The 27,072-nt window shown below is 48.1% G+C and overlaps 1 protein-coding gene across 1 annotated transcript in view; it reads left to right on the forward strand.

Moving 5' to 3' along the window:
- The window catches only part of Pax5 (paired box 5), a 165,591-nt gene that overhangs the window by 53,317 nt on the left and 85,202 nt on the right, over positions 1-27,072 (forward strand). The window contains exon 6 of the mRNA XM_050155905.1: positions 1,070-1,245. Within this exon, the coding sequence (XP_050011862.1) occupies positions 1,070-1,245 (176 nt within the window). The remainder of the gene's footprint in view (positions 1-1,069; positions 1,246-27,072) is intronic.

Here is a 27,072-nt window from a genome sequence, read left to right on the forward strand (position 1 = left end):
GGTTTGCTTGCTGTTCACCGCTGCATGGTTTTCCGTTGTTCCAGTAACGCCACAGCCTGTTTAGCTAGCTCCCTATGAATGAACTTGGGTTGTTTCCAGCCTTTTGTTCCAAGAGCCTTGTGCATCTATCACGTTCCATATACATAAGCCAGCTATAAAATATATTCCCAGAAATGCCGTCTCTCAGGGATAGTGCACATGGGATTTTGACAGGTTTTTGTCATGTCATCTAGCACAAGTGTGTGACTAGAATGGTACAAGTGTCCTCCTAGCTTCCTAGAACAGTGTGTTACAGACTGGGCACAATGGCAGTGATGGATGTGCAGGGTGAGGTACAGAAGGGGCGACAACACCCATGACTAAGTCTCTGACTCACCCTGAGCTCAAATCCTTGGGCAAAGAAACTGTGTCATTTCTGAAGGCCTGGAGTTTTCATCTGCGAAACGGGGGGGGGGGGGGGGGGGGGGGGGGGGGGGGACTAGTAACATACTGAATTAGTTCCTATTTTTGTTCCTGCCACGCAATTCTTCAGGGCAGGTAACTTGGTAATTCCTCATGATTCTGCAAGTTCAGACCTGCAGTGCAGGCTCAGCCTTGTGTGAGTGTGCACGTGCTTGTGTGAGAGAGGAAAGAGCTGAGATGAAGAGGGGCAAGAGGAAGCAGGATAGGCACCACCAGATAGGAAGCCAGAGAGGAGGGCACTACTAATCTCATGACCTCCTCCCCTCCATCCCTTTTACACACTCACTCACTATCAAACCTGCAACACATAAACAAACACTAGGAGCACAAATACAAAGCACGGCATATGTATGAGGGGTCCGTGTGGAAAGTCAGGGACAGAACCCCTAACAAACGGCTTTGCACTGTGTCTAGCGCGCGATTATGAGCGGCTGACTCTGCAGTTAGCAGCAGGTGACCTTGTCCCGCAGCCCCTGAATCCCTGTCATGGGGCAGGGAGCTGGCTGGAGGGTCAGTCCGGCCCCCTCGCCAGCCTCAGGGTCTGGCCTTTCCTCCGTGAGTGGCAGAATAGCCTCCACTTACCCTTTCTCTCTCATGCTCACCAAAGGTATCCAAGAGTCTCCAGTGCCAAACGGCCACTCACTTCCAGGCAGAGACTTCCTCCGGAAGCAGATGCGGGGAGATCTGTTCACACAGCAGCAGCTGGAGGTGCTGGACCGCGTGTTCGAGAGGCAGCACTATTCAGACATCTTCACCACCACGGAGCCCATCAAGCCCGAGCAGGTACGCTGTGACTCCTGCCCACGACACCTGCTACCACCGTGCAGGCCTGGGTCATTCCTGGATGCAGGGGCATCTGTACAGTGAGGCCGAGAGTCTTTGCAAAGTGGGCTTTTTGTTGGTGTTGGCCAAGCTTGGCTGGTCACAACATCCCACAAGGCCAGGAGGATTTGCTCAGGGGGCCTCTGAGGCTCCTTGGCCTGCTAGCTCTGTCTGTAGCCAGCCACAGAGGCACGTGATTTATATGGTTGCTCTGCCACTAACGAATGTGTGCTTTCCTGGGGCTCTTTGGATAGGGGTGTATGTGATGAACTTCTGGGTCACTCCAGGTGGTTTTGCCATCCTCTCAGTTAGGAACATGATCTCGATATATAGTCTCACTTTGTGGCCTTGGGCTCACAGTAATGGAGTGGATGGATGATATCTTGTGATCTTTGGCCTTTGCTTGGCATCATGGGACTCCTGGCAGGTGTGGCTAGGCCAGGCATTGGGTCAGTCATCAGAAGGCACTGCTCTGACAGGTAAGTCAGACACCAGCTTTTCTTTTATGGCTCTCTCTGAGATGAGGAGATTTTTACAGACCATTTAGGCAGTTTGCTTTCAGATGGGGAAACTGAGGCCCATAGAGACAAAGCAGCTTGCATAAGACTGCTCAGCAAGTATTCACTAAGCAAACACTGGCAACTGTCTAGTAAGGGGAAGGCACGGAACCAGATACTATGTGCCCATCAGTGAGCAGATAAGCTTGGATTCACCCCTAAACCTGCAGATTTGTAGAAGAATCACAGCTTGGTACTAAAGAGATGTCTAAGTTCCTATGAGACTAGCCAGCTTGGACACTGCCATAGTAAACAACAATAGGGGTATGGACGTGGAGGAAGGTGTCTGGCAGAGCGAATGTCAAGGGCAAAGGCCCTGAGCTGAGGTGGAGAGACCAGGAGTGGAAAGATCCAGTGTGACTGGGATTCAGGGAACAGGGTGGGAGGACACACTGAAGAGATGAGCCTGGTCATACGGACCGAGGGAGGATGTTGCTCATTCTCTCACAAGTTAAGTGACCCCTCCCTTGCAAGTGACATGGCCATGTGTACTGGGCAGAGCTGACCCCATCCTAGAGCCTGGGTTTGTGGAGGAGACTCTCTCAGAGAGCCGCCCTCCACGGCTGAGTCTTTCTGAGAGCTGATAGAAGCCACATTTTATCTGAGCTGTGGGAGACATAAATAAGAGACCAAGGGTCCAGGGCTCTGTGCCCAGCCTGGCTTTCCCACACAAGGTTGCCAGCGTCTCCATTAAACCAGTACGAATGAAACACAGACACTGAGTGTCGAGTCCCTCTGCGTTTCGTGGGAGTCTCACAGAAGCCCAGAAGCTGTGTTCCACTTTATCCATTTAAATGTCTGGGAAGATGGGCCCAAGAGCAGGCATTCACTGGGAGGCATCCCAGAACTGTCCAGGCACCTCCTCGCTCGCTCTGGAGCTCGCCGGTCCAACACATTTCCTGCATCTGAGCAGTGGGCCCAGAACAGTGCCAGACTCGGAGGGGGCAGAGGCACAAGCCAGGTGTCATCCCTGTCAGTTCTTTCGCAGAATGGTGTGAAGTGAACTCAGGAGCCACAGACCTGAGAAAGCTCGATGGTTGATGTGGAACACTGAAGAGGGGAGGCATTAGCAGTGAGGGTTGCACCGAGGGCAACCGTATTGAGGAGGGAATGCTGCACAGATCCCAGGGCCAAGGCCATACGGGCTCAGGAGGAGATGAGGCCCAATAGCGAGGAGGCCCGAGCTGTGCGGGTTCTGGGAAGATGTGTTTCTGCGGTGTCCTTCAGAGCGCTGTGGCCTGGTGCAGGCCCGACTGTGAGTTCCGAGGCAGGATAATGACAGACTCAGTGTCTTCTGGCTAATCCGCTTCACCTCTCTGAGGCACGCCGTAATGAGGAGAGATGGAAGGTGAGGCCGGAGGGCGCCCTGCACACAGGCAGGCACTGGACTATGAATGACGCACCCTCGCGCACTGTTCCCAGTCACTAGGGACAAATGATGACTTGAGCTGAGCAAGGGGCTGCTGCAGGGTAAGACTCGTGCATCAAGGGTATGAGCTCCTCGAGCCCCCTCCTGCTCACTGTCTTCTGAATGACTGTTCGCGGGCGCTGCCTGTCCCCTTGTGGTCCCCCCAGAGTGGTATGGCAGTGATGGCAAGAAGTGGGCCCCTGAGCTGCTGGCTGTGGAGACTGGCCATCTCATCCACTTGCCAGCAAATCAAGTGGCCTGCGTCTCTGTTAGTGGCCTGGCGCTGGGCTTGTTGTTACTTTCACTGAATGATCTAATGGGGGCTATAAAGTTATGTCCTGACTGAGGAGCTGGGATTTTGCTTTGAGCCCTGCCTCTGCGTTGTTGAACTCTTCACTTTTTTCCTGGACCTCAGTTTTCTTATTTGTGTAACCACAGTGGACAACAACAGCAGCTGCAGCCAACTGACAGTAAGAGCAGAGGTTAGTCACCTCTGCGTGACAGGGACTGAATGCGGCCCACACTGGACTGTCCCTTTAAATGTCCCCCAAGAGGCTGGGTCATACCGCTGAGGCCGTTTATGGATTTGAACTTTGAAATAAACTGTGTACCCATTTTCAGGCCCAGGATGGTTGAGGCTATAAGACTAGAGTCTGACCTCAGGCTCTTCCCTGTCCTCGTGTTGTTCAAGATGGTGTCATGGGTCTTTGTGTCCTGGAGGGTTCTGGGACCTGTTCCTGGACTGGCTAGTGTTTGCCAGGCCTTCCTCAGACAGTCTGTGGGTCATTCCAGGACATACACGGGCCTGGACAGATTACCCATCCCATTCCTGGGAAAAACATCACTAACTTAATGCCAGGGTGGCCCCGAGGTCACCGTTGGGAGCCTTTCCTGCTAATTTCTGCTCTGAGTGGGTGGCCATCTTGGACTGTCTTTCAAGGGAAACTCAGAATCCCCTTTGTCTTGGTGGAAAAGGTTAAGGAGACTCACTCTGGGCCAATGAAGCACTTCTTTCTCAAAATGGTTATTGAAAAAGTAGTTCTGTTTTCCCTAGATGACGGGCAAGTGAAAGTTACCACAGAGCAAGAGAAGTGGGGGCAAAAAAAAAATCTGCTGTTGTGAGTGCATGCATGTCTGTGTGTGTGCATGCGTGCATGCATGTGCGTGCCTCCTTGTATGTGTGTGTGTGTGTGTGTTCACAGCTGTGCGCAGATGCACATGTATGTCCAGAAGTGGAATCTGTTTCAAACTCAAGTTGATGCTGGCTGTCACTGTGGTGGGCACTGGCTGTGGCAGAGTGGGTCCCTCCTCCGGCCACCGGGAGGACGCAGCCGATTGCAGCCTGCTGTATTTACCCTCGGCAGACTATTAACCAACACTAGGCTATTAATCTGGCTTTTGAGCCTTCACTAAAGCCCATAAAAGCTCACAGTTGTCAAATGGAGTTCATTTTAATTTCCTTTCAATCACAGTAAATTATTCAGGTGATAAATCAGCTGGAGCAGCCTCCTGGCTGTAATAGAAACCCTAATTCCTGGCTAATTATCCAGCCCATTGCTGCCAACAGATCAATACGGGAGCAAAATGGAACGGGCCCAGGGCCCTCCCTCCCATTGGGGCAGAGACAGAGAGACAGCTGGGGACGGGGATGTGCTGCTGACCTCCTGGGAAGTTCAAAGGTCATGGGGGGTTAAATCAGGAGATGGCCTGTTCCTTGTCTAACAGAAAGCCGCCAGAAGTACCTCCTGTTCTCTGGAGCAGCTTTGCCCACTGCATGGTGGCTCTTCTGTATGCCAGCAGGTGGACTGGTTTCTAACTTGGCCTGATCCCATGGGCATCCTCCCCGGGGGAAGGGGTTGGTTGTTGGCATCACCCAACAAGACTGATCTTATTCTTCAGGGGCAGACTCAGAAGCTACCAGGAACCAGAATAGAGGCCTGGGCATTGGGGACGGATGTGAGACTCTGGCTTCAGGGGGCTCGTTTTCCTCCCTGGTGTATGTGTGTCCTGTCGTGAGGAGGTGAGGAGGGATAGGGAGACGGGTATATCATCAGGCCACACTCACAGGAAGGTTCCTGGGGATGTCTGGAGGACTGGGCAGATCTGGGCCTGTGGAGACGGTAGTGTTGCCTGGAAAGGGTGTTCTGCACAGCTGGAAGGGCACACGCAAAGGTCTGGAGGATGCCAGCATGGGGCCGGACTATCATCTGAGTGACAGGAAGTCAGGGACTCAGATCCCAAGTGAGGACATTTGCTCCGAGATCAGAAAGTCTCAGAGAATCCAGGTGCTGTGGCCTGGACCATGCTCCCTCCTAGGAATCCATCTTCACTGGGACTTTTTGCCTCTTGCCTTGCCCCGGTGTGGTCATTGGAGCTTTCCTCCCGCAGCCCACCCCGCACAAGAACTGCTTGTGGTTTCCTCCCTAGTCTGTCCTTTTCAGAACTGTTCACTGTCCCCTGTCCCTTCACTTGCCCATAAGATGTTCTTGCTCTGGCTGGGCCTCACCCCCCTGCACTACAGGAGCCGAGCTGCTTCTGTGTCAAGAGGGTTACTAACCTGTCTCTCAGGCTGGCATGTGCACATGTATGGTACGCGCCTGCTTGTGGACACGAGGAAGAGCTTGGCAAGTGCTTAGCGGCACTTTCTTTGATGCTGTTCACACTCCAATCTGCTGCTCACTGGTACCCTGCACGGAGCATCAGTCCACACCTGAATACACATCCCTGTCCCCTTGGTCCAGGCCAAGCAAGAGTCCTGTCTACTCTTGTGAGTCACCCATGGCCCCGTGTTTGACTCCTGTTTGACTCAGGCTCACAGAGTGCTAACTCTTACCGTAGAATCATAGCCAGTGTGTGCTCACTGCTCACCATGGACCCTGGCAGATTCAGCAAAGAGCCACTCGATGCTTCTTCCTCCCACAAGAATCTCCGTCAGCCCACTATGCAGACGGCACAGCGAAGGTCCAGTGAGAAGGCTGTACCATGGCTTAGCCAAGGGAGCACAGCAAGCCCAGAGTAAGGATGAGAAATGAGCATCACTCCTCGGCAGGGAGCGACAGGAGTAGAGGGGCTGTCTGTCTGCGGCAGGGCAGGAGTGAGCAGAGATCTCGCTTCCCAGTGTGAAGAAAGAGCGGTACAGACGACACCCACACACGACACACACTCTTTCATTCACTGTCTCCTGTCTTTGGATCAAGATGGAGTGTTCAGTAACTCTTACTTTCTAGGTCCCTAAAGGTACCCAGTATGCCTAGACGGCCCTCTCTCTTCCCTTCCTGTTGTCATCCTTGCTAAGAGCCCCAAGTGTGAAAATGACCTGGGTCCGGGGACTCAGCCTGCTTGGCATGCTGTGTAGACACTGCCCCGGAGACACCCATGTGTTCCCAGGCAGCTTTGAAAACACTCTCTAAGCTACTGGGCACTCTTCTCTCTTCCTGTGGATCAAGTGTAAGGGTGGATTCCCCCCAAATCATGTTGCCTGTTTCGCGAGGCAAGGGAATTCTTGGGGGGTGACCGAGGGAGGTGTCCCCGTAAGAGAGCACGGGACCCCCAGGCTTCAGGAGTGTTTCTCCAGGGTTTCTGTATCTGTGGTGCTGGATTAGACAGGGCCATCCTTGAGATTCTTTTAAGCTTTAGCGTTCTGTAAGGTATGAAATTAATCGGAACCCATCTCTTATTTTTTATTTTGACATGTTTACATTCACACACACCCCCTCCTGTCTATTCTACTCTTTTTGATGACGGGCAAATTCCGTGTCTGTGGCCTTTAAGATTACAAGGGAATTGTCACAGCGCTGCCTGCACCTTGCTGGGATGCTCTCTCATTCATGTATTCATTCATTCATCCTGGAAATCTTGCAGACAGGCCGTGTCAGTGACACTGGCCACCTGTGCTATGGTGTGCGGCAGAAAGAAATAATGGCTGAGACCGCCTAAGGCCCTGTGCGAGCGCCGACTCGGGTCGAGGTGTTTCCCCTCAAACTACGCGGGCCACATCTGCAATTTAAAAGAGAGAAACAGTCTGGGAACATAGCTCAGCTGGTAGAGTACTTGCCTAGCATGCACAAAGCCCTGGATTCGGTGTCTACACCAACCCAGGGTGGTAATGGCCAGAATCCTGGCACTTCAGAGGTAGAGGTAGGGGGAGCAGAAGTTCAGCTGTCTTTGGCTACATGGTGAGATTGAGCCATCCTGGGCCCCACAAGACCCCAGCTCAAAGAATAAAATACAAATTAGAAAGGACGGAAGAACCAGGCATTCTTGTCCAGTAGCTTGGTTAGTTTTGAAGCCACATTGGAGGTTCGGCTTCAGGAATTTAGTATTATAGAGCTCTTCAAAATTATAGGAACAAACCTTTCCTGGTTTGCAAATTATATCTAAAATGCACACAGGTTGTTAACATGATCGGGACCAGGGTGCCCGTCCTGGTGGCCCAGGGTGCCCGTCCTGGTGGCCCAGGGTGCCCGTCCTGCATTGTTTCTAGTGAATGAGGGGTTGGAGTATGCTGCTGATTTTGGCAGAGACCTGGCCTATGTGAGGTTAGAGTTGTCACTGATACACTGGCAAACTGGCCAACAGCTGGAAGGTCCGTACTGTCTGTGGAAAAGGCCGTAGGCCAGGCTCGTTCTCATCTTGAGGGACTAAGAGTAGAATAAAAGTTTCCAGTAAGAAGCCGAAGCCTCAGACCTGTGCTATATCCAGGTGTGGGTTCTCACATCATACTTTGCATAAGAAACCCGAGTATAAATTTATACTAACTGAATTATATTGGTGTAATCCCAGCAGTGCCTCAGAGAAGCACGTGGAAACTCCCTCCTCTTGACCCTTCTACAACCACGTGCACACTCCATACAGAATAAGCCACAGCTACTCAACATGAACTCACAGTTTAAAAGATGCAAACCTTGCAAGGGAATGCGAGTGAGACAGGAGACAGCCGGAGAATCCGACTCCAAGTACCTAACAACAGGACAATTAAAAGAAACAGTAAAAACCATTATAAAAGACTAAAATATCTTTTAAAAAGACACAGATTAGAAAATCACATCTAGAAATAAAAGTGGTTGGTACTCATTAGAATTAAAAGTTCAATGACAGGGTAAACGCCCGCTAAGAAACAGCTGAATAGAAAATTAATTGTTTGGGAGACAAGCCTTGAGGAACTAGAAACACAGCAGAGAAAGGTAAAGAGTGGGGGAAATGAAGTCATAAAATCCCTGACTTCACCCTAAGCACCACTCTGCACAGGTGTGGCTGAAGGTGTAGCTCGGTCATGTAGTGTCTGCCTGAGATCTTAGGGTCGATTGCCAGCACAACACACACACACACACACACACACACAGACACAGACACACACAGACACAGACACACACAGACACACACACACAGACACACACATAGACACACACACACAGACACACACACAGACACACACACACAGACACAGACACATACAGACACAGACACACACAGACACACACACACACACACACACACCAGTCCTGAAATGAATCATCACATGTGCACAGAATCCTGGTGCTGGGGAGGTGGAGCCAGGCAGATCTCTGGAGCTCCCTGGCCATCGGGTCACAACAATTTGGGGAGCTCCAAAACCCAATGAAAGCCCGTCTCCTACAAGGTGGGCGGAGGAATGGCATTTGAGGGTGACTTCTGGCCTCCATGTGTACCTGCACACACATATGTGCTTGCACACACATGGTCCTGAGCACACACCCACATACACCCTGAACCCCCCAGGAGAGAGTAATACTTGACTTATAATTAAATAATCAATCACTTATCATTTAAGGTGGTGCCTACCACCAAAGCCTCTCACTGAATGGCTAGACAGTGACTTCAGCGAGAGATTAGAGGCTTCCAGCTTCAGCTCTGAGAGGTGGAGTTTAGAAGTTGTCATTTCCACCTTCAACAAAAATAAAGCTGAACACACGGAAAATAAACAGACTTTTCTGGCATATCAGAGAACTGAGGTCCCAGGGTTAACAGTTGCTGCAAATTGTGAAGAAGCATGAAAAAGCAGAGTTAGAGAGCTCCTGCTTACACTGAACCGAGCTCGTACTCAAGTCCCATTCGCTGCCATTCCTACCACTTGCTATACCACATGAACACTCAGGACCTTCTTGTGTGCGTGGTGCTGGAGACTAAACCCAAAGACCGGGAGTACAGACACTGCACTACTGAGCCAGAACCCCGATCTCGCATGTGCGTGGTGCATGTTTCAACAGAAAGTTAGGCAAGAGAAAACAAAGCAAGAAGAGAGAAGGCATCCCAAGAAGAACTACTACACACAACACAGACTTTGGAAACATCCAAGAACTAAAATAAGTATAATTGATACGTTAATTGCACTAGTGGAAAAAGTAGGCAGGATGCAAAAACATGTGGGTAATAGCAAATGATGGGGAGACTCAGAAGGAAGTGCTAGGAAGGAAAAGAGGAACCCAAGTCAAGCATACCTCTGCCGGGCTCACTCATACAGTGCGTAAGGCCTAGCAAAGAATAACCCAGCTTGTTGAAGTTGTATCAACAGGAAGTTCCCAAACTGAAATGCAGAGAGAGGGGTAAAAAGACAAAAAAACCCAAAACCAAACCAAACCAAACCAAACCAAACAAACAAACAAAAAAAACCCCAAATTAACAAAAAAAAAGCCCCCAAGCTCTGAACTGCAGGGGAAATATAAAGAGCCACACGCATGTAATGTGAGAAAAGAAAACAAATAAAACCTGAAATGGTAATGTCCAAGAGTTTCCCACAGTGAAAGACGAGTAACCCACAGATGCAAGAATCCGAATCTCAGAGAACCCCAACCCATACAAGCACCAAACTGTCCACGTGGAGGCTTATCACAGTCAAATGTCAGGAGAGCCAAGACAAAGTCACGCAAGATATGAGAAAATAGAAAACCACCATATCTCCTGGCGTAGACATACATGCCTTTAAGCGCAGCACTCAAATGTCTCTGAGTTCGAGGCCAATCTGAGCTGTACAGCGAGGCCCTGTCTCGAACAAACAAACAAGCAAGTGAAATAGAAATAAAACCCCGCCATGTTGTTAGAGGAAGAAAGTGAAGAATTACAGATATTTCTGGTCGGAAACTGTGTAGACAGAGAATGAGGTTTAATATTTAATGTGCTAAAGGCTTAAGGTGCACCTCCTGGCAAGTCAGCCACACTCCGGGAGATGGCCCATCCCAGGAGTCAACAGGAGATTGGGGAAAAAAAAGGATTGGAAGTTGAGGGGGTAGGGAGGAGGGAATGGATCTGGGAGGAGTTGGAGGAGGAGTGGGGCTCAGTATGATTCAAATGCATTATGTGAAATTCTCTAAGAAATAATTTTCAGGGGCTGGAGAGATGGTTGGGAGGTGAAGAGCACTTGTTACTCTTGCCCCCACACAGTGGCTCACAGCCGTCTGTAACTCCAGTTCCAGGAGCTCTGACGTCCTCTTGTGACCTCCACAGGTATCACACACATTTGACGCACATGTATGCAGACAAAACACTCATACGCCTAAAATGAAGTCAGTTAATCCAAAAACATTAGAAAGGGAGCATTTGAGTATTGAAGGGAGAGGAGAATTATCTGAGTCAGGAACTAAGCCGCACAAGGAAAAGGAAGCCAGCGTGAATTGAAGATGAAATAAAACCTATGGTTTTTAATGTTCTCAACTGGTCTAAAGCCAGTGTAACTAGTTTAAATTAATAATAGTAACATTGGATAGAGTGATTAATATAAATTGATTAATATAAATAGACACAGGAAATGATTGCAACAATGCCCCGGGGGCGGGAGGGAGGGAGCGGGAAGTGCCTGTACTACCTACCGATGAGGAGAAAAGTCACTTTGGAGGTAGGCGTAGCGTTATAACTGTGTATTACAAATTCCAAGGGAAGTACTGTAATTTATAAAAACTTTCTAAGAAGAATAAGGGAAGTGTTAACAGAAGAAGCAAAATGGAATCATGGGAAAATGAATAAAGCAAGGGGAGGGTGGAGAGAAGAATGAGACTGCACAACAGAAAGTTCTAAACAACAGCAATCAGTCCAGTTCTGTAAGGACCACTCTGGACGTAAGTGGTCTGAATGGGCCCATCAGAGGATGGCGAAGGGCAGAGTGTGTAAGAAAAGTCAGGGGACCCAACTAGACATTGCCTACAAGAAGGACACAAAACTTAGGAGAGAGTAGGTTTTATGAAGTCATGGTAACCAGTACAACGGCAAATTAAGAATAATCTAAATAAGATTATTCAATAAGTTATATTGACTGTCAAAATCATGGCTAGTTTTGGGGATTTAGACACAAGTAGAAGAAGAGATAATAATGGCAGGCAATACTGACAACTACAGCATTCCAAGGTCTCATACTGACCAGGTAGAGGGCAGACATGTGAGGGACTGTTGGGGGCAGAGGAGTAAATTCAGGGTCCTCTCTAATACGTGTTGTTAGATGTGACAGAATGTGTGACTTCCAAGCCAGAAGAGACAAAGAGAGACACAGAGGATTCTCAGGAAATGCAAAGGAAGATAAGAGGAGGAAGGAAGGGCACAAGGAAGATGCAAGACAAACGAGAAGTTAGATCATAAAGAGTAGAACTCTATGGAAGTAGTCAAATTAAAAACTTTCAGATCCTAAGTCATGTGACATAACCGAAGCATACAAACGTGCTATTTATAGAAAGCAACTTGAAACAAGATGAAACAGAAAGAATTCGAGTAATGAAAAAGATAATAGAGACCCATCAATGCTAGCCAGAAAAGTTGCCTGGTAATAGCACCACCAGAGAAAATAAATTCTAAGGTCCCAAACCTCCCCAAAGACAAAGGAGTCGTTTTTTTAATGATAGCAAAAACAACTCCAAGGAAATTAGCAGAGCAATCCCCAGTTTTTACGCTCTTACCCACAGAGTCTCAAGTATCAGCAGCAACAATTACTAGCCCCAAACTCCCCGATATCGTTAGAAGACTTTAAGAACCCAAAGAAGCAGTCATGCTGACAAAATGCTGGCGGGATGTTTGTAGGACTCAAGCAATGTAGTGAACAAGCTTCATGGAACAGCTGGCACCAGGGCCAAGTCGCAGAACCACAGGCTCTACATACGGTGACAGAACTCAGAGGACTGACAGCTCCCCAGCTGGGACGGCAAGTCCGAGCAACTCCAGCAGCTCACCCTAGACACTGTGTTCTCTGATCACAGTGCAATAAGGTTAAAAAATGCATAGTCCAGGGACTGGAGAAGTGGCTCAGTGGTTAAGAGCAGTGGCTGCTCTTCCAGAGGACCCAGGTTCAATTCCTAACAACTACATGACAGCTTACAACTGTCCGTAACTCCAGTTCCAGAGACTCCAACATGCTCGTACAGACAAATGTGCATATAAAATAATAAATAAATAAAAGGTAAAATGCATAGTCCAAAGAAAATATATTTGAAGATTCAAAGCAAGGTCCAGTGACATGGCTCAGTGGATAAAGACGCTTAAAACCTGATGACCCGAATTCAATCCTGGGTACCCACATGGTGGAAGAATAGAATTTCCACAAGTTTTTCTGTGGTTTCCATCTGTGTGTTATGACAACTCAGTACTCACACATGCATGAGTGCACACACACACACACACACACACACTGTAATTATGAACCAAAGGCATTCATTTCTTGGGAGTCCTTCCTACTTGTGAGAGTCCTATCTTAGTATTTCTTAATAAATCTTCATTTGATTTGATTAAAACAACAATAAAAACAAACCCTGAAACACCCAAAATAAACATCCTGAAAAAAAAAAATCCATGTGCCAAAAATTTTAAATCCTGGTGGAAAACACACACACACACACACACACACACACACACACACACACACAATGAGAGTATCTAGCCATGCATCTACACCAAAGCTGAGCATTGAAGTGGAACAGCACCTGGAGCAGGCCGTGACCTTGAGAACATTTATGGAATTCTCTGTCTGCTTACCTGCAGACACATCTTCACACTGTGTGTGTGTGAAGTGCCCTCAGAGGCCAGAAGAAGGTGCCGTATCCCCTGGAACTGGAGCTATATATGGCTATGAGCCACCACGAGGGTGCTGGGAACAAACCTTGGCCCTCTGCAGTAGCTGCCAATGCTCTTAACTGCTGAGCCGTTTTTAATACAGCCCCTGGGTGCATTTTACCCCCAAAGGTAAAAGTCTAAGGAAAATTAGAAAGTTTCAGAAAATCAGAAAATGGCCAGCAGAGTCCATTCCAATAAGATCTATCCCAATACAGTCTATTCCAGAAGGAATGTAATACATTGTAAAAAATCCAAACTGTAAATCAGTGATATACAAAAATGGGAGGCTGTCTTCCTGTTCCTCACCTAAACTGCCCCCCACAATGCCAGCATTAACAGTCGCTCACACCACCCAACTTCTCCACCTCCAAGCTTGTCCTTCAAGGAACTGGAGCTGTCTGGCCCAGAGAAAAGGAAACACAGTGACTACCAAGGGTATTGTCTGACTCAGGAAGGCTCTCGTGGGAGTGCAGAAGAAACAGGTATCTTTGTGGCACAAGGGACAGAACCAGGGTCCCAGGGGAAATCAAGAGAAGTGACTTATGCCTTCTATCTTGGGGAAATGATGGAATGTTTAGTCATGCCTGTGTTCTGAGCTGAGGACCATCACCTGCTGCAGCCTGGTATTCAAACATCTGAGCTGAATCTGACAGCCCCGGGCTCTGTGAGGAGACTGGCAGCAGATGGCTCTTGAGCGGTGACTCAGGAAATTTCAGGGCAGGTGAACACGAGGTGGAAGGCCTGGAGGAATCTGGAGCGGTCAGGTGTGTGTGGAAGATTGACGTGGGCAGGTGAGCAGAGACCTAAGGAAGTGTTACAGCAGACAGCAAGGTGTAGTTGGATAAGGCCAAGGAACACAAAGCCTGCAGACCTAGCCTTGTTTAGACAGCCCCAGAGATAGAAGGGAGGCATGCCCCCCCATTGGAGAGGGTACCAGTGACCTGGTACTGTTACAACTTCTTACACTGGTTGTGAGCTTCCTGGAGGAAGTTCAGGCTTACTTGCAGCGTCTGCGGGAGCCTCCTGCTTTTGGGTTTGATCACTGATTCCTGCTCTGTAGTGGTGAGCAGCAGCTGTGTTCCCGCCCAGCTAGCTTTACCCAAAATAATTACACGGAAACTGTATTCTTTTAAACACTGCCTGGCCCATTAGTTCTAGCCTCTTACGGGCTAACTCTCACATCTTGATTAACCCATTTCTATTAATCTGTGTAGCACCACGAGGTGGTGGCTTACCAGGAAGATTCTTAACCTGCTTCAGTCTCAGAGAGGAGAGCTATAGCATCTGGCTCACTGCCTTCTACCCAGCATCCTGTTCTGTTTACTCCACCTACCTAATTTTCTGTCCTATCAAAGGGCCAAGGCAGTTTCTTTATTAACCAATGAAAGTAACACATAGACAGATGACCCTCCTCCGTCAGATTCCCATCACTTCCTGGCAAGGGTTCACTTTTCTACCTTCTTGGATAAAGGTGTTTAAAGATGCTGGAGTATCAGTGCTTTCACCTCAGCCTCCTCATATCTCACGTAGGGACAATGATGACCTTTGTCTCAGTGCTGCCTTGATTAAGTGAGATGAGTGTAAAACAGGCTTAGCAGGGCTCTCTAGAATAAAGAGCGCTAGAAATCCCAGCAGGTAGGTGTTGTTTTGACTAAATCTCAATGGTTTGGCTTTACTACCAATAAAGACTCCAGAGCCAGATGCTGGGGTGAAAGCCTGCTAGTTCAGAGAGAGAGAGAGAAAGCCCCTAGCTGGCTTTCCTTTTTAGCCAACATCCCAGAAGCCTCCTGCCTCCTCCACTGTCTCAAACAAAACTCCTCAAACTCAGTGTCCCTCCCTTCTACTTCCTATGCATCTCTCTATCCATCCTCCTGACTCCCTCTTGCTCTCTATAGCTTTTTATAAATAATTTCATAAATTATTTAAAAAATAATCCTGCCAACTGGTTGCTTCTCTGCCTCTTGGTCTTTGGTTGACTTTGATTAATCCTGTTAAAAATATTCAGGCAGAAAACTCTTGGATTAAAGGTGTGTGCTAGGGCACCACAACTAGAAAACAGGTTTTTTTTCCCCATAAATAATGCAATCTCTGGCTTCACAGTGTGATCAAATATCCTACAACAGATAGGGCAGGGTGGGGCAGGATCCAGTTTGCATCAGAATGCCTAGAACTGGGGTAGAGAGGAGCACTGGTCCAGAGGTCCCATCTGCCTGCAGTGGTCCAGGGGCTCCATCTGCCTTCAGTGGTCCAGGGGTCCCATCCTCCTGCAGTGGTCCAAGGGTCCCATCCCCCCTGCAGTGGTCCAGAGGTCTCATCCCCCCTGCAGTGGTCCAGAGGTCCCATCTCCCTTGCAGTGGTCCAGAGGTCCCATCCCCCCTGCAGTGGTCTAAAGGTCCCATCCCCCCTGCAGTGGTCCAGGGGCTCCATCTGCCTGCAGCGGTAGAGCCTTTGTGCCGTTGAGTGGCTGGGGCTTTCTCCTCCCCAGACTTTCTCTGCATTTACTGGCTACAGATTATACAGGCAAATGAACTCAGGCTTCTAGGGGAAATCCTGTTAAAGCAATGAAAATAACAATTTGTACCACTTTTAGGACTTCTGCTGGAGGAGCTGAGAAACCCTTGTAATAAATTATTAATTCTGGTTGGACATGAATAGTTCTAGTTCTGCAAACAAGGGCATTCCTGTTTCCTTTCTGGAGAAACAGGGGACATGACAGGACTTGGATATTGCTCAAAGCGGAGGGGCGGGAGGTGCTGCAAACTCAGAGGAGAGATTCAGAAGGGCCAGCCAGCAAGGCTTGGAAGATCCCTCCTGGAGGAAGGGAGGGAGCTGCTCCCGGAGACGCTTGTCACTGTCACTCATGCTCGGGCTGCACTGCATGGCCCACATGGCAGGGCCCTAAGGAGAAGCCAGGATCAGCCTGGTGTTGGAATCTAACCCTGCACTCAGGAGACACTTGCAGGTTACTGATCCGGATTCTGACACCCCCAGAGAATGTCTAAACGATACAGACAGGGCTCCCGCCTGCCCCAGCCTACCATCTGGGGGACTGCACACAAAGTGGTGGGGAGGACAGTGAGCAAGGGATTGTCACATGGAAAGCAAAGGGGAGGAGGATGAGTGACAAAAAGGGCATGGGCGTGAGTGTGCTATGTCTGGGGAAAGGGAGTTCTGGGCGGCCCAAGTAGGAGGTGCAACAAGGTGTGAGCGATGGTTCCGGAAGGCCTATACTACAGACTTACATATACATGTTCTCTATACTGTTCTTAGTTTATACCTATGTATACACACGTGCATACATGTAATTGAATGTTATACGTGTGTGTACATAATCTGGACAATGCACACGATTAATTACTTTGCATCATCTGGTTCAATCCTTAGAAAACCTTTCAGGAAAATATTCTCATCTTTTCAGCTTCGGAGCTCTTCACTTTTGGGTGTTGAGTCTGGATCTGCTGTGGCTTCCCTGTGGGACGTTCTTCTAGGAACAGGCATGTTAATTTATTATGAATGCATGTAGGATGGGATCTAGCCACCAAATTACAGAATATGGGCTGTCTGGAGAAAAAGTCCCTTGTTGCCTGTGTCCTGGGCAGCATGGGGTTTGCGGAGGACACTTTTGATTCTCTTTAAGACCTGAGGGAGAAGCTCAGTGGTGGGGTGTGTGCTCAGTATGTATAACGGACCAAATTAAAATAAAATAAACAGAAAAGAAAGAAAAGGCCAACACCAATGTATGGGATCTGGTAAAGGCGATCACTTTGCACTGTTTGGCCCTGGCCAACTCATCATTGTATTGTTCTGAAGGTTGGGAGCTAAGTACAGAAAGGGGGTCATGGGCTCTCACAGTCTGTTGTGGAACTGCTTAGTGGTCAAGAACTGCTTCAAGTCTCTCCAAGGGGTGTGGCCCAGCTATTGAACCCATAAGTGGATATTAGACATAAAGCAAAGGATAATCAGCCTATAATCCACAACCCCAGAGAATCTAGGTAGCAAGGAGAACCCTAAAAGAGATATACATAGATCCCCATGTGAAGCAAAAATAGAAAGAACTGAGAAAATTGGGAGGGGGAGAGGGAAAGGAAGGGAGAGGAGGACATGAGGGAATGGAATGGCTGAGATGGGGGAAGGACAGAGAGGGAGAACAAGGAAAGAGATTTCTTGATTGAAGGAGCCATTATGGGACTAGCAAGAACCTGGCACTTGTGGATTCTCAGGGATCCACAAGGATGACCTCAGCCTAAGACCCTAAGCAGTAGTGGAGAGAGTACCTGAACTGGCCTTCCCCTGTAATCAGATTGATGACGGCCTTAATTTTCATCACAGAAACTTCATCCAGTAACTACTGGAAGCAGATGCAGAGATCCACAGCTAGCCCCAGGCTGAGCTCCTGGAGTCTAGTCGAAGAGAGAGAGAGGAATGATGACATGAGCAAAGGGGTCAAGATCATGATGGGGACACCCACAGAAACACCTGACCTGAACTAGTAAGAGCTCCCTGACTCTGGACTGACAGCAGGGGCGGGGTGTGTGTGTGTGTGGGAACCTGCATAGGCCCAAAGTAGGCCCTCTGAATGTGGGTGACAGTTTTGACGCTAGGGCAGTCTGTGGGGCCACTGGCAGTGGGACCAGGGTTTATCCCTAGTGCTCGAACTAGCTTTTTGGAACCCATTCTCTTTGGAGGGATGCCTTGCTCAGCCTAGATATGGGGGGGGGGGGGGGACTTGGTTCTGCTCCAAAGTGATATGCAGACTTTGTTGACTCCCCATGGGAAGCCTTACTGTCTCTGAGGTGTGGATGGGGGTTCAGGTGGGGTGGAAGGTTCGGGGAGCAGGAGGAGAGGAGAGAGAGGGAATTGGATTGGTATGTAAAATGAGATAAGATTGCTTTAAGAGATTAAAAAGAGAAGAATTCCACCACAAGGCAGGCATCGCTGCTCCTTACATTCGTTCCTGTGTGTATTTCCCAGAGCACAAGTGGACCACCTGAATTTTTTTAACAATATTTATTTATTTTATTTATATGCCTTTTATTTTTATTTATTTATTTTTTATTTATTTTATTATTTATTATGTATACAATATTCTGTCTGTGTGTATGTCTGCAGGCCAGAAGAGGGCACCAGATCTCATTACAGATGGTTGTGAGCCACCATGTGGTTGCTGGGAATTGAACTCAGGACCTTTGGAAGAGCAGGAATGCTCTTAACAGCTGAGCCATCTCTCCAGCCCAATTTTAAGCCATGGAATAGGTCCTGGAGCTAGTTAGGAATCTAAAAAAAAATCAAGCATGCTGTCATAGTTCTAGAAAAAGAAGCTTCTCTACCGCAATAAGAACCTGTCCCAGACTCAGTAGGCGGAGACCACTAGAAACAATCACCCCAATGTTGGTTCCACATATGATCTTCTAACTAACTCTCATGGACAACGACAGAGGGACGTGGACCAGTGGGTGGAATTCACTAGAAAGAATAGCTATGACTTTAGTATCTTAAAATAAAAGTTACTATTTTCTATTTGAACTGATCAATAAATACCAATCTCTTCGACCATCTATTTGATTTGTTTATCCTGACATCAATTCGACGTTGGAAGATACTGGAAGCAGCACTGGTCAAAGCCAGCTATCCAAAGGGAGTTTTTATTTCCTTTTTTTTTTTTTTAATGGCAGAGACAGGAGTGTGGTTACATCTGTCCCAAGAGTCTTCCAGATCATAGTCTTCTGACAGTAAGGATTCTAAGGTCTTGACTGTAGCGCTCTGTGTTGGAGAGGATCCAAGACACTTCTACAGACTCTTCCCAACGCGGTCTGTCAGTGACTCCAGCCTGGGTCTCTTTCAGGCCGCTTGGCTTTCCCAAGAGGATACCAGTACCTCTCCTAGCCGGGTCTGCAAGTGTCTAAAGACAGCAGTTTCTCTGTTATCGTTGGCTAGGACTCAGAGTGCTTCCCACTGTTGCTAGTTCAGCCCATACATGTGATTCCTGGGGAGCACTCCTGGGCAGCGTACAACCTCTATGTCTTCCACTTATTCTAAAATGTTTTCAGTTGGGTGACTGGGCCACCTGGATGGTGTCCTCAGTGTTACTTTCCCTGAGTTGCACTTTGAGATGATCGATGACCCCCTCTATATAAGGTCACCTATGGGATGACCACCAATGACTCCATTGATTCTTAGGGGGCTGGGAGAAATAGTGCCCGGATGAGAGTCAGTCTGAGAGCGCTGAGTACCACACAAGTCTCCTCTCATGGCCTCTGTGAAGCTAGCTGCTCATCACTTTCTCTTCTCCAGGTGGTAGTGAGGAGAACCGAGAGTGGCTCCTCCTGCAGCATCTCCATCTGTCTCTCATCTTGATCATCTTGGTCTTGGGGGTGTGGAGAGCAGGGTCATCAAGGCTGTGAGTTCTAGCCTGGCTCCAACAACCATCAACCTCAGGATCTTGGACAGGCGAGGTAGCCTTGCTAAGTCTCAGTTTCTCAGTCTGCAAAATGGACATCATGAGAGTGAGCGTTCTTGAGCTGTGGGAGAGTTAGCCGAGGATCCCTGTGAAGTGGAGAGACTATGCCCACCATGTCATGTGTGATCCATTTTCATTACTACAGTTGTTATTTGTCTCCATGCTTTATTGATCTTGTGTATGTGCACATGTGGAGGACAGAGGACAACCTTCAGGAGTCTGTTCTCTCCACCACAACAATCCTGACCTTCAAACTCAGGTCACCAAGCTGGGTGACAAATGCCTCTTCCCGTTGAGTCATCTCATTGGCTCGTTGCTCCTATTTTAGGCTCTGATTTGGGCTTTCTTTTATCCCCCCTCTACATCTCTCTGTATTTTTTTGCATTATGTGAGCTCTCTTCAGGCTTTCCTGGAAAGTGGGAAATGAGTTATAGAGCAATCGACATTAACCAATTTGATAATGTTCAATAGACTAAGAGTTGTTGGAAGACTTCTTTGTCCCTCTCGAAGTTTCTCGATTTCAGGGACTTTTATTATGAAAATGCTCTTGAGATAATATTTACTCTTTTTCCTTGGCCAGCAATCTAACTCTTTGCCTTATACTAAACCATCTGCAAAGGTGTGGCTTGTGGGTAGGCAAGCGCATGAGGGTTGAACTAACTCACAAGCCCTCTCAGCTAGGTCTCCAAGAACGCTGAAGGCAGCAAATGCGATTAGCTCCATGGCAACACCAAGTTCTGGCTTTGAAAAGTCACTCTAGGTGTGTGAAACCCCAGGCTCGTGCCCTGGAGACCAGGAGTGGCCATTTGAAATGAGAAATGGGAGATGGGACCGGAGCCACTGCCAGTGGGACCCTATGAACCATTCAGGGGGGAAAGTGTCTGGGCACACCCTGGACCTGCACCCATCCCAGAGTAGCCTAATTGGCCAGCTCCAGGACAGTGGGTGACCCCCCAAAACAAGGTGAAAGGTGCCCGAGAAACACAGGCGCAGCATAGCCGCTGTGACCTCCTACTTTGGAGCACAGATGTTCAGTGTTCTATTTTTGCTGTCTTCTGTGAACGAGCGTTTCTCGGGATTGTTCCACAGAAATAAAATGCTGCTTTTTGGAGCTGGTGAGATGGCTCAAGGGTAAAGTCACTTGCCACCAAGCCTGACCCCCTGAGTCTGATCCAGAGTCCACACAATGGAAAAGAAAATGACTGTCTTCTGCAGCTTGTGCTGTGACCGCCATGTGTACAGTGTGGCATTAATGTGCACACACACACACACACACACACTACATAGATGTTGTTTTAAAATGTGCTGCTGCTTTTCTTTTTTTATTTTTCTTTAAATTTTGAAACAAGGTCTCATATAGCTCACGCTGGCCTCGAACTTGCTAATATAGATGAGACGCCTTACCCTCCTGCCTCCACCTCCCAGTGTGCACCACTGCACCAGCTTTGCTTTATTCTCTTTAACAGTTATAATAGCGTTCTACCGTATCGAAGATTGTGTAGGGTGTGTGCTTTTGGTTGCTTCTGATAGTTTTCTTCTTAAAAGTTTGTAGTGAGCATTTCCCCTCATGTTTCTTTCTGTCTGTGAGACACTCTCCTGGCATATGTTCTCAGGGTAGAATGGCTGGCTTGGTATATGTGCATTATGAATTTTTTCTTTTTAAAAATATTTTTGTTTATTTATTTTTGAGATTATAATTTAATTATAATAGTTATCCCTTCCCTTTCTGCCCTCCAAACCCTTCCACATATCCCTCCCCATTCTCTTTCAAATTCATGACCTCTTCTTCCACTAATTTTTATTACATATATATGTGTGTGTGTGTGTGTGTGTGTGTGTGTGTTTATACATATATATTCCTAAATGGACCTTGTCTAATCCCTATGATGTAACTTGTATATATGTTTTCAGGGCTGACCATTTGACACTGAATAACCAGTTGGTGTACTTGTCCCTGGGGAGGACCACTTTTACACTCTCAGCATTGCCTGTAGCTCCTTGTGTGGGGTTGAGGCCTTGTGGTCTTTCCCCCATCCAGTCTGGCAGCTCTTGTTGGGCAGTCATATTGGTGAGACTTTACCAGTGTAGCTTCTGATGTTACTAGGAGAGACAGCCTCACAGCAGACTTCCTGATCCTCCAACTCTTTCCACGCCCTCTTCCACAATGTCCCCTGAGTCTTAGGTGCAGGAGTGTCTTGTAGATGTATCCATTGGGATTGGGCTCCTCAGCTGTGCATTTTGATTGGCTGTGGTTTTCTGTAGTGGTCTCCTTCAGTAGTAAAGATATTTCCTTGATGAGAGGAGACAACTACTCCATTTATTTATTTATTTGTTTCTATTTATGGTTTTTTGGGTCAGGGTTTCTCTGTAGCTTTGGAGCCTGTCCTGGAACTAGCTCTTATAAACCAGGCTGGCCTTGAACTCACAGAGTTCTCCCGCCTCTGCCTCCCAAGTGCTGGGATTAAAGGCGTGCACCACCACCGACAGGCAAGACAACTGCTCTTAACTGTGGGTATAAGGACAAATGTTTATAGATTGTGGTTATGGATTATGCTGGTTTAGTGCATTGAAGGCTGTAGACTCTCCTCCAATAACCATGATTTCATTAGCACTGAGTAGTTAGCTAGACCTGAAGGACCAGGCTTGGTCTCCCTCTTGATGAACAAGTCTTAAGTCTAATTAGAGAACAGGTGGCTACCATTAAGGTGAGCATGCCACTGCTGCGTCCATACATCATCATGCCATGCTGGTTGTGGATGTGGTTCATAGGTGCCATGGCAGGGTAGCCTGTCAGTTGCCTCCCTCCTTTGGAAGCTTGCGTGGCACCTTCTGGTACCATGAATGCTGGTCTTCAGGGAGGAGGCTATCAGGTCAGATTTAATTCAGGGGTCTCTGGGCTCTGTGTCTGAAGTTCATGATGTCTTCCTTCAGCAGTAGGGAAGAGCAACCTTCCACCTTTGAGAGCTAGCCAAGGGCAGCATCAGTAGGCTGTATGTTCTGGGGCTCTCTTAGAAAGTCCTGACCAACAAACCAAAGAGGGCCTCCCATGTCTGCGGTTGGGAGATTTGTTAGGTGATCTTTGGCTCTTAGGGGCAGGATTATGAGCCTTGATGAGAAAGGCTAATTAAAGCTATATATGTATATTTATTCATGGAATCACATGCATTATAGCTGCGTTTTAGGATAAATAGTTCTTAGAATAATTGCTGGTGGCTTTTTCAGACACCCATATTGTTATTTTGCCCACCCCTTTCCTTCTCTTGTATTTACCTCCCTCTCCCTTCCCCATTTTTTCTCCATTTCTCCTACCGGAACACCGTGAATTTTTAAACATAAATTTAAACTGCTCCCCTATGAGGCTCATGCCCCTGTGTAAGGCCTGGCTCTAGGAACTATGGCTTCAACCTTTTCATTCTAGAAGACGAGAAATGAGATGTTGTGGTTTTAATTTGTTCTTTTTTTGACTGTGAGTGAGGTCTGCTCCCCCTCATACACTTTAATTTTGGAAAAATTACAGAAAGTTTTCAGAAAAGTTGTAGAGGTGGATCAGCCAGTTCCCACATACCTATCACCCAGTTTCCCCTAGCGTTAATGTCTGGCCTAACCACAGCTTCAGCATTTACCAAAACTAAGAAACCAGTGTTGGTACAATACTAAAAACTAAACTCCAGGCTTTCACTTTTGAGCAAAACTAGGCATGTTTTGGTGAAAGCAAGGCTTGAACCAGAGCCCCTCTCTTTCCTGAGCTCAAGAGTACCACACCTTAAACCTTCACACCATACCCAACACTTTGTGCTGTCCGCCCAAGCCTCTAAAGGTCAGAAAGGCTGGACTCCATGGAGCATGGAACATGTTTTCTCTCCTTATTTTGGGAAACAAATACAGCGTCTGCTGTTAAATGTCCAGATAGGCTCTTTGTTCCATCAGCAAGTGCCAAGGCCCAGAAGTAGGATGCTTCATCCGTTAGAGTCTCAGGGAAACGAGTGGACCACGCAATATCCCCTCTCTACGTGCACACTGAGCACAGGGCGGGGGTGGCTGGGCTCACGCTCCTGTCTGGAGATTTGTTGCGCATCCGGCTAGAGATTTCTCAGGGTGTTGTCAGGGGGTGAGAGTAGCAGAAGAGGACCCGGAGGTAGGAACAGAGAAACTCCTTTCTCCAAACGCTTCATGGATACCAAGCCTTTGTGTAAGTAAACAAAGCACTTCATCACACCACCGCCTTGTCTCCCAGTAGCACTGGTCATTATGTCCTTCTCGGGGATAGGAATCTGAGGTGTATTTGTTCCAAAACACACACAGGAAGAAGCTGAGCGGGTGCTTGAGCTGGCTTCTCCTACAGAGCTCTGTGTGCTCCCTCTCTGTGCAGTCTGTGGTCTGCTGTTCAGGGTTGCCCTGCGAAAGCATCAGGTTAGGTGTGTTCCACAGAGGAGGAAGTTGAAGCTTGGGGAGGTGAGGCCACGGGTCTGACAGGAAGGGCTGGCGTTCCCAGCCAGCCTCGCCATCTGTGTGTGATCCGCCTCCGGCACAGCTGCCTGCAGTATGACAGAGTCTCCTGGGTGTTTTTGAGCTGCCATCACCACATCGGGGACAGCAGCTCTTCTGTGTCAGTCCATTGCTGACTCCTCTTTGGGGACGTGCCTCTGCCTGTCCTTTTCAAAGCTGGGTTTCCAAGCCCTTCTCACCACCCAGTCCTGAGATCCCCTTCTATCGTCACCTGACTTCAGGATATGGGTCCAGAAACTGTACTAGGTACAGAGGAGACGAGGAGGAACATGGTGGATAAAAGCAGCTGCCCTGAGGGAGCTTCCATTCTCAGGGAACAAAGAAGGCATCTGACCTAGAGGCCTAGAAACTTCTGCGGGTCCAAATCGATTCTCCTTCCTGCTGGTCTCTGAGCATCCTGGTGTCTCCTGGGACAGTGGCACATTCTAGTGGCTGTTCTAGAGGCTCAGGATGTTTTCTCCCTGGAGGCCTGGCATTCTGCAGTGCTCCAGGATGTCACCACGGGCTGAGGGCAGGTCCCCAAGCTGTTCTTGGGGCTCATGTGCGAATGCACGTGATTTACCATGTCTCACCGCGCCACATGTCTTTAAAATTACAGTGCCCATTTCCTGCCGAAATAATTTTCACAAAGAGTGGCTCCTATTACCACAAGAGGCGTGCAGACGTCATGATTTATTATTATTTATGGTCCCAAGGCCTTGTTTATGCAAGACGGGTTAGGTGCGCACGATAGAAATGCCATTATGCAAATGACATTGAATGTCCTTACTGCGCCTAAATAATTTTTGTGTTGGACGATTAAACCTCATCTGTTATTGATATGGGCTGCAGTCGGGCTATTACAGAGTCCCAACAGTACTTACTCCCAGTAATGGGAAAATTGAGAGAGAGAGACCAACACAATTGCCCCAAGTGGGCTGTGATGGTCTGGAAGGAGCTAACACCTCCGAGGCCTGAGCAGAGAGCGCCGCGGACTCCTCCTCGGGATAAATAAGGCAGGCAGCGCAGGCAATAAATTAAGTCCGGGTTGGAGTGGGCGCCTTAGAGGATTTGCGGCCCCCTCAGTCTTGTGATTTAGCTATTTGATTTAGCCAGGGGACCAGAGCTGGGGCTGAGGGAGATGCTAGGGCGGAGGGGAGGGGACCAAGGGTGGCACCTATGATGCTGGCATCCAATCTGCTTTGCCCATGCTGCTTCTGCGCTCTCCTGTGCGTGTGCGCTCTCACTCCCACTCCTACCCCCCCATTTTTTTGACACAGCTGTGAAGTCCCATTTTGATCAGTGTTGATAGCTTATGAATTCCAAAATTGACAAAATTTACAGAAAAATGAGGATAATCCATCTTCCTTAGCAGCCTGTCAGGAGCTGGCCATACTTCATAATCTCCAATTACAGATGCTATTTTCCGACATTTACATGCAGATATTAGAACCAAATGAAAATGAGAAACAAAGAGAGAATGGAAATGCAGCTATTTATATGTATAAAAGACAAACAGGTAAATTCGAAACATTTAGATTGGATTTGGGGGTCCCTCTAGGAGGCTGGAAAGAGACAGCCTGAAGCACGTGGGGTTTGAGAACAAAATGGTAAGAAGCGCGGTCTGCCTGGGTTCTGGCAGTTTGGGTTAAAAATGGGGTAGAAACTGAGGACATTTGTCTGGGAGTAAAGGGTACAATAGAGTCTTTCCCAGGGCTGTGACACAGATTTCACAGAAGGGCACACTTAGAACCATCCACGCTTATGGGGAGGGGTGTCTGCCACTGGGTTGACTTTTTCTCCAAGATCGATATCAAAAAAGTTGATCAGTTCTGATGACAAATGCCCAGACTTCCCTTGACAAGGGGACTCAGGAAGGTGCCACCGCCTGTTGGAGAAGGGCTCTGGTCAGGTGCACAATGAGTTGCCAATAACTTTTCAAACGGGATATAAATAATAAAATTAATGGGAAATGAAGGGGTACCGAAAGATGGATCATGCCTGCTTCCTTCTCGGGGCTAATCTGGCGAAGAGAGGAGGGCATGGGAGGCGGCTTAGTGATGAAAATGTTCTTCCCATAAAATTGAAGGGAGAACAGCCTTGCTGCCCTCGCAGCTGTACGTGGCACCGGCTTCTGGAAAAGCCGGGGTATTAATTAGCACCGCTTTGGATTAAACTCTCCCAACCATGTCGGATGGTGCGATTTTTCTCTTTGTGAGCTTGACACGGGGTGGCAAGGAGAAGCCTGCCTGGATTTCTCAGCCTCCTGTTACACCAAACTTGTCTTCCACTTAAGGATCAAATCTCCTCCTCTTCTGGAAATGAAAACGAGATATTTGGGGGCTTTTGCCGGGCAGTTGGGCTCAGAGATGGTTTCGTTGGATGAATGCAGGGATTGGAGATGGGTCTCAGTTGCCTTTGGCTTGATAGCTTTTGTTTGCTTGTGCAGAGCTTGTTTCTAGCCAGCATATTTGTGTTCTCTGAGCCTTGGTTTGCAGGAAAGGAGCTAAATGAATGTGAGCATCACTGGAAGGGGGACAAGGCACGCTTTAAACCAACCCAAACTGAGCCTTTAGGAGAAGTGGGCTTGTTTACATGTACAGTCTCAAGGCAGACGGCTTGCTTGTTTAAATAAATTATAGGCATTAGCCCTGAAAATAATTATTATGCTTTGTTTCCTGTTCCGAGGTGCAGGCTTCATGAAATTAACACATTACTGCAAAGTGCAGACAGTGTGTAATGGAGTCAGAGGCTCTGGCGCGAACTTAACCTTGACAGAAAGGCACATAAGCAGAGAGCGGCGCTGCCGTCGAGCCCAC

This window comes from Alexandromys fortis, unplaced genomic scaffold (genome assembly GCF_014885135.2).
Source record: "Alexandromys fortis isolate MF-2015 unplaced genomic scaffold, M_Fortis_MF-2015_v1.1 scaffold_92, whole genome shotgun sequence".
Classification (NCBI taxonomy): Eukaryota; Metazoa; Chordata; class Mammalia; order Rodentia; family Cricetidae; genus Alexandromys; species Alexandromys fortis.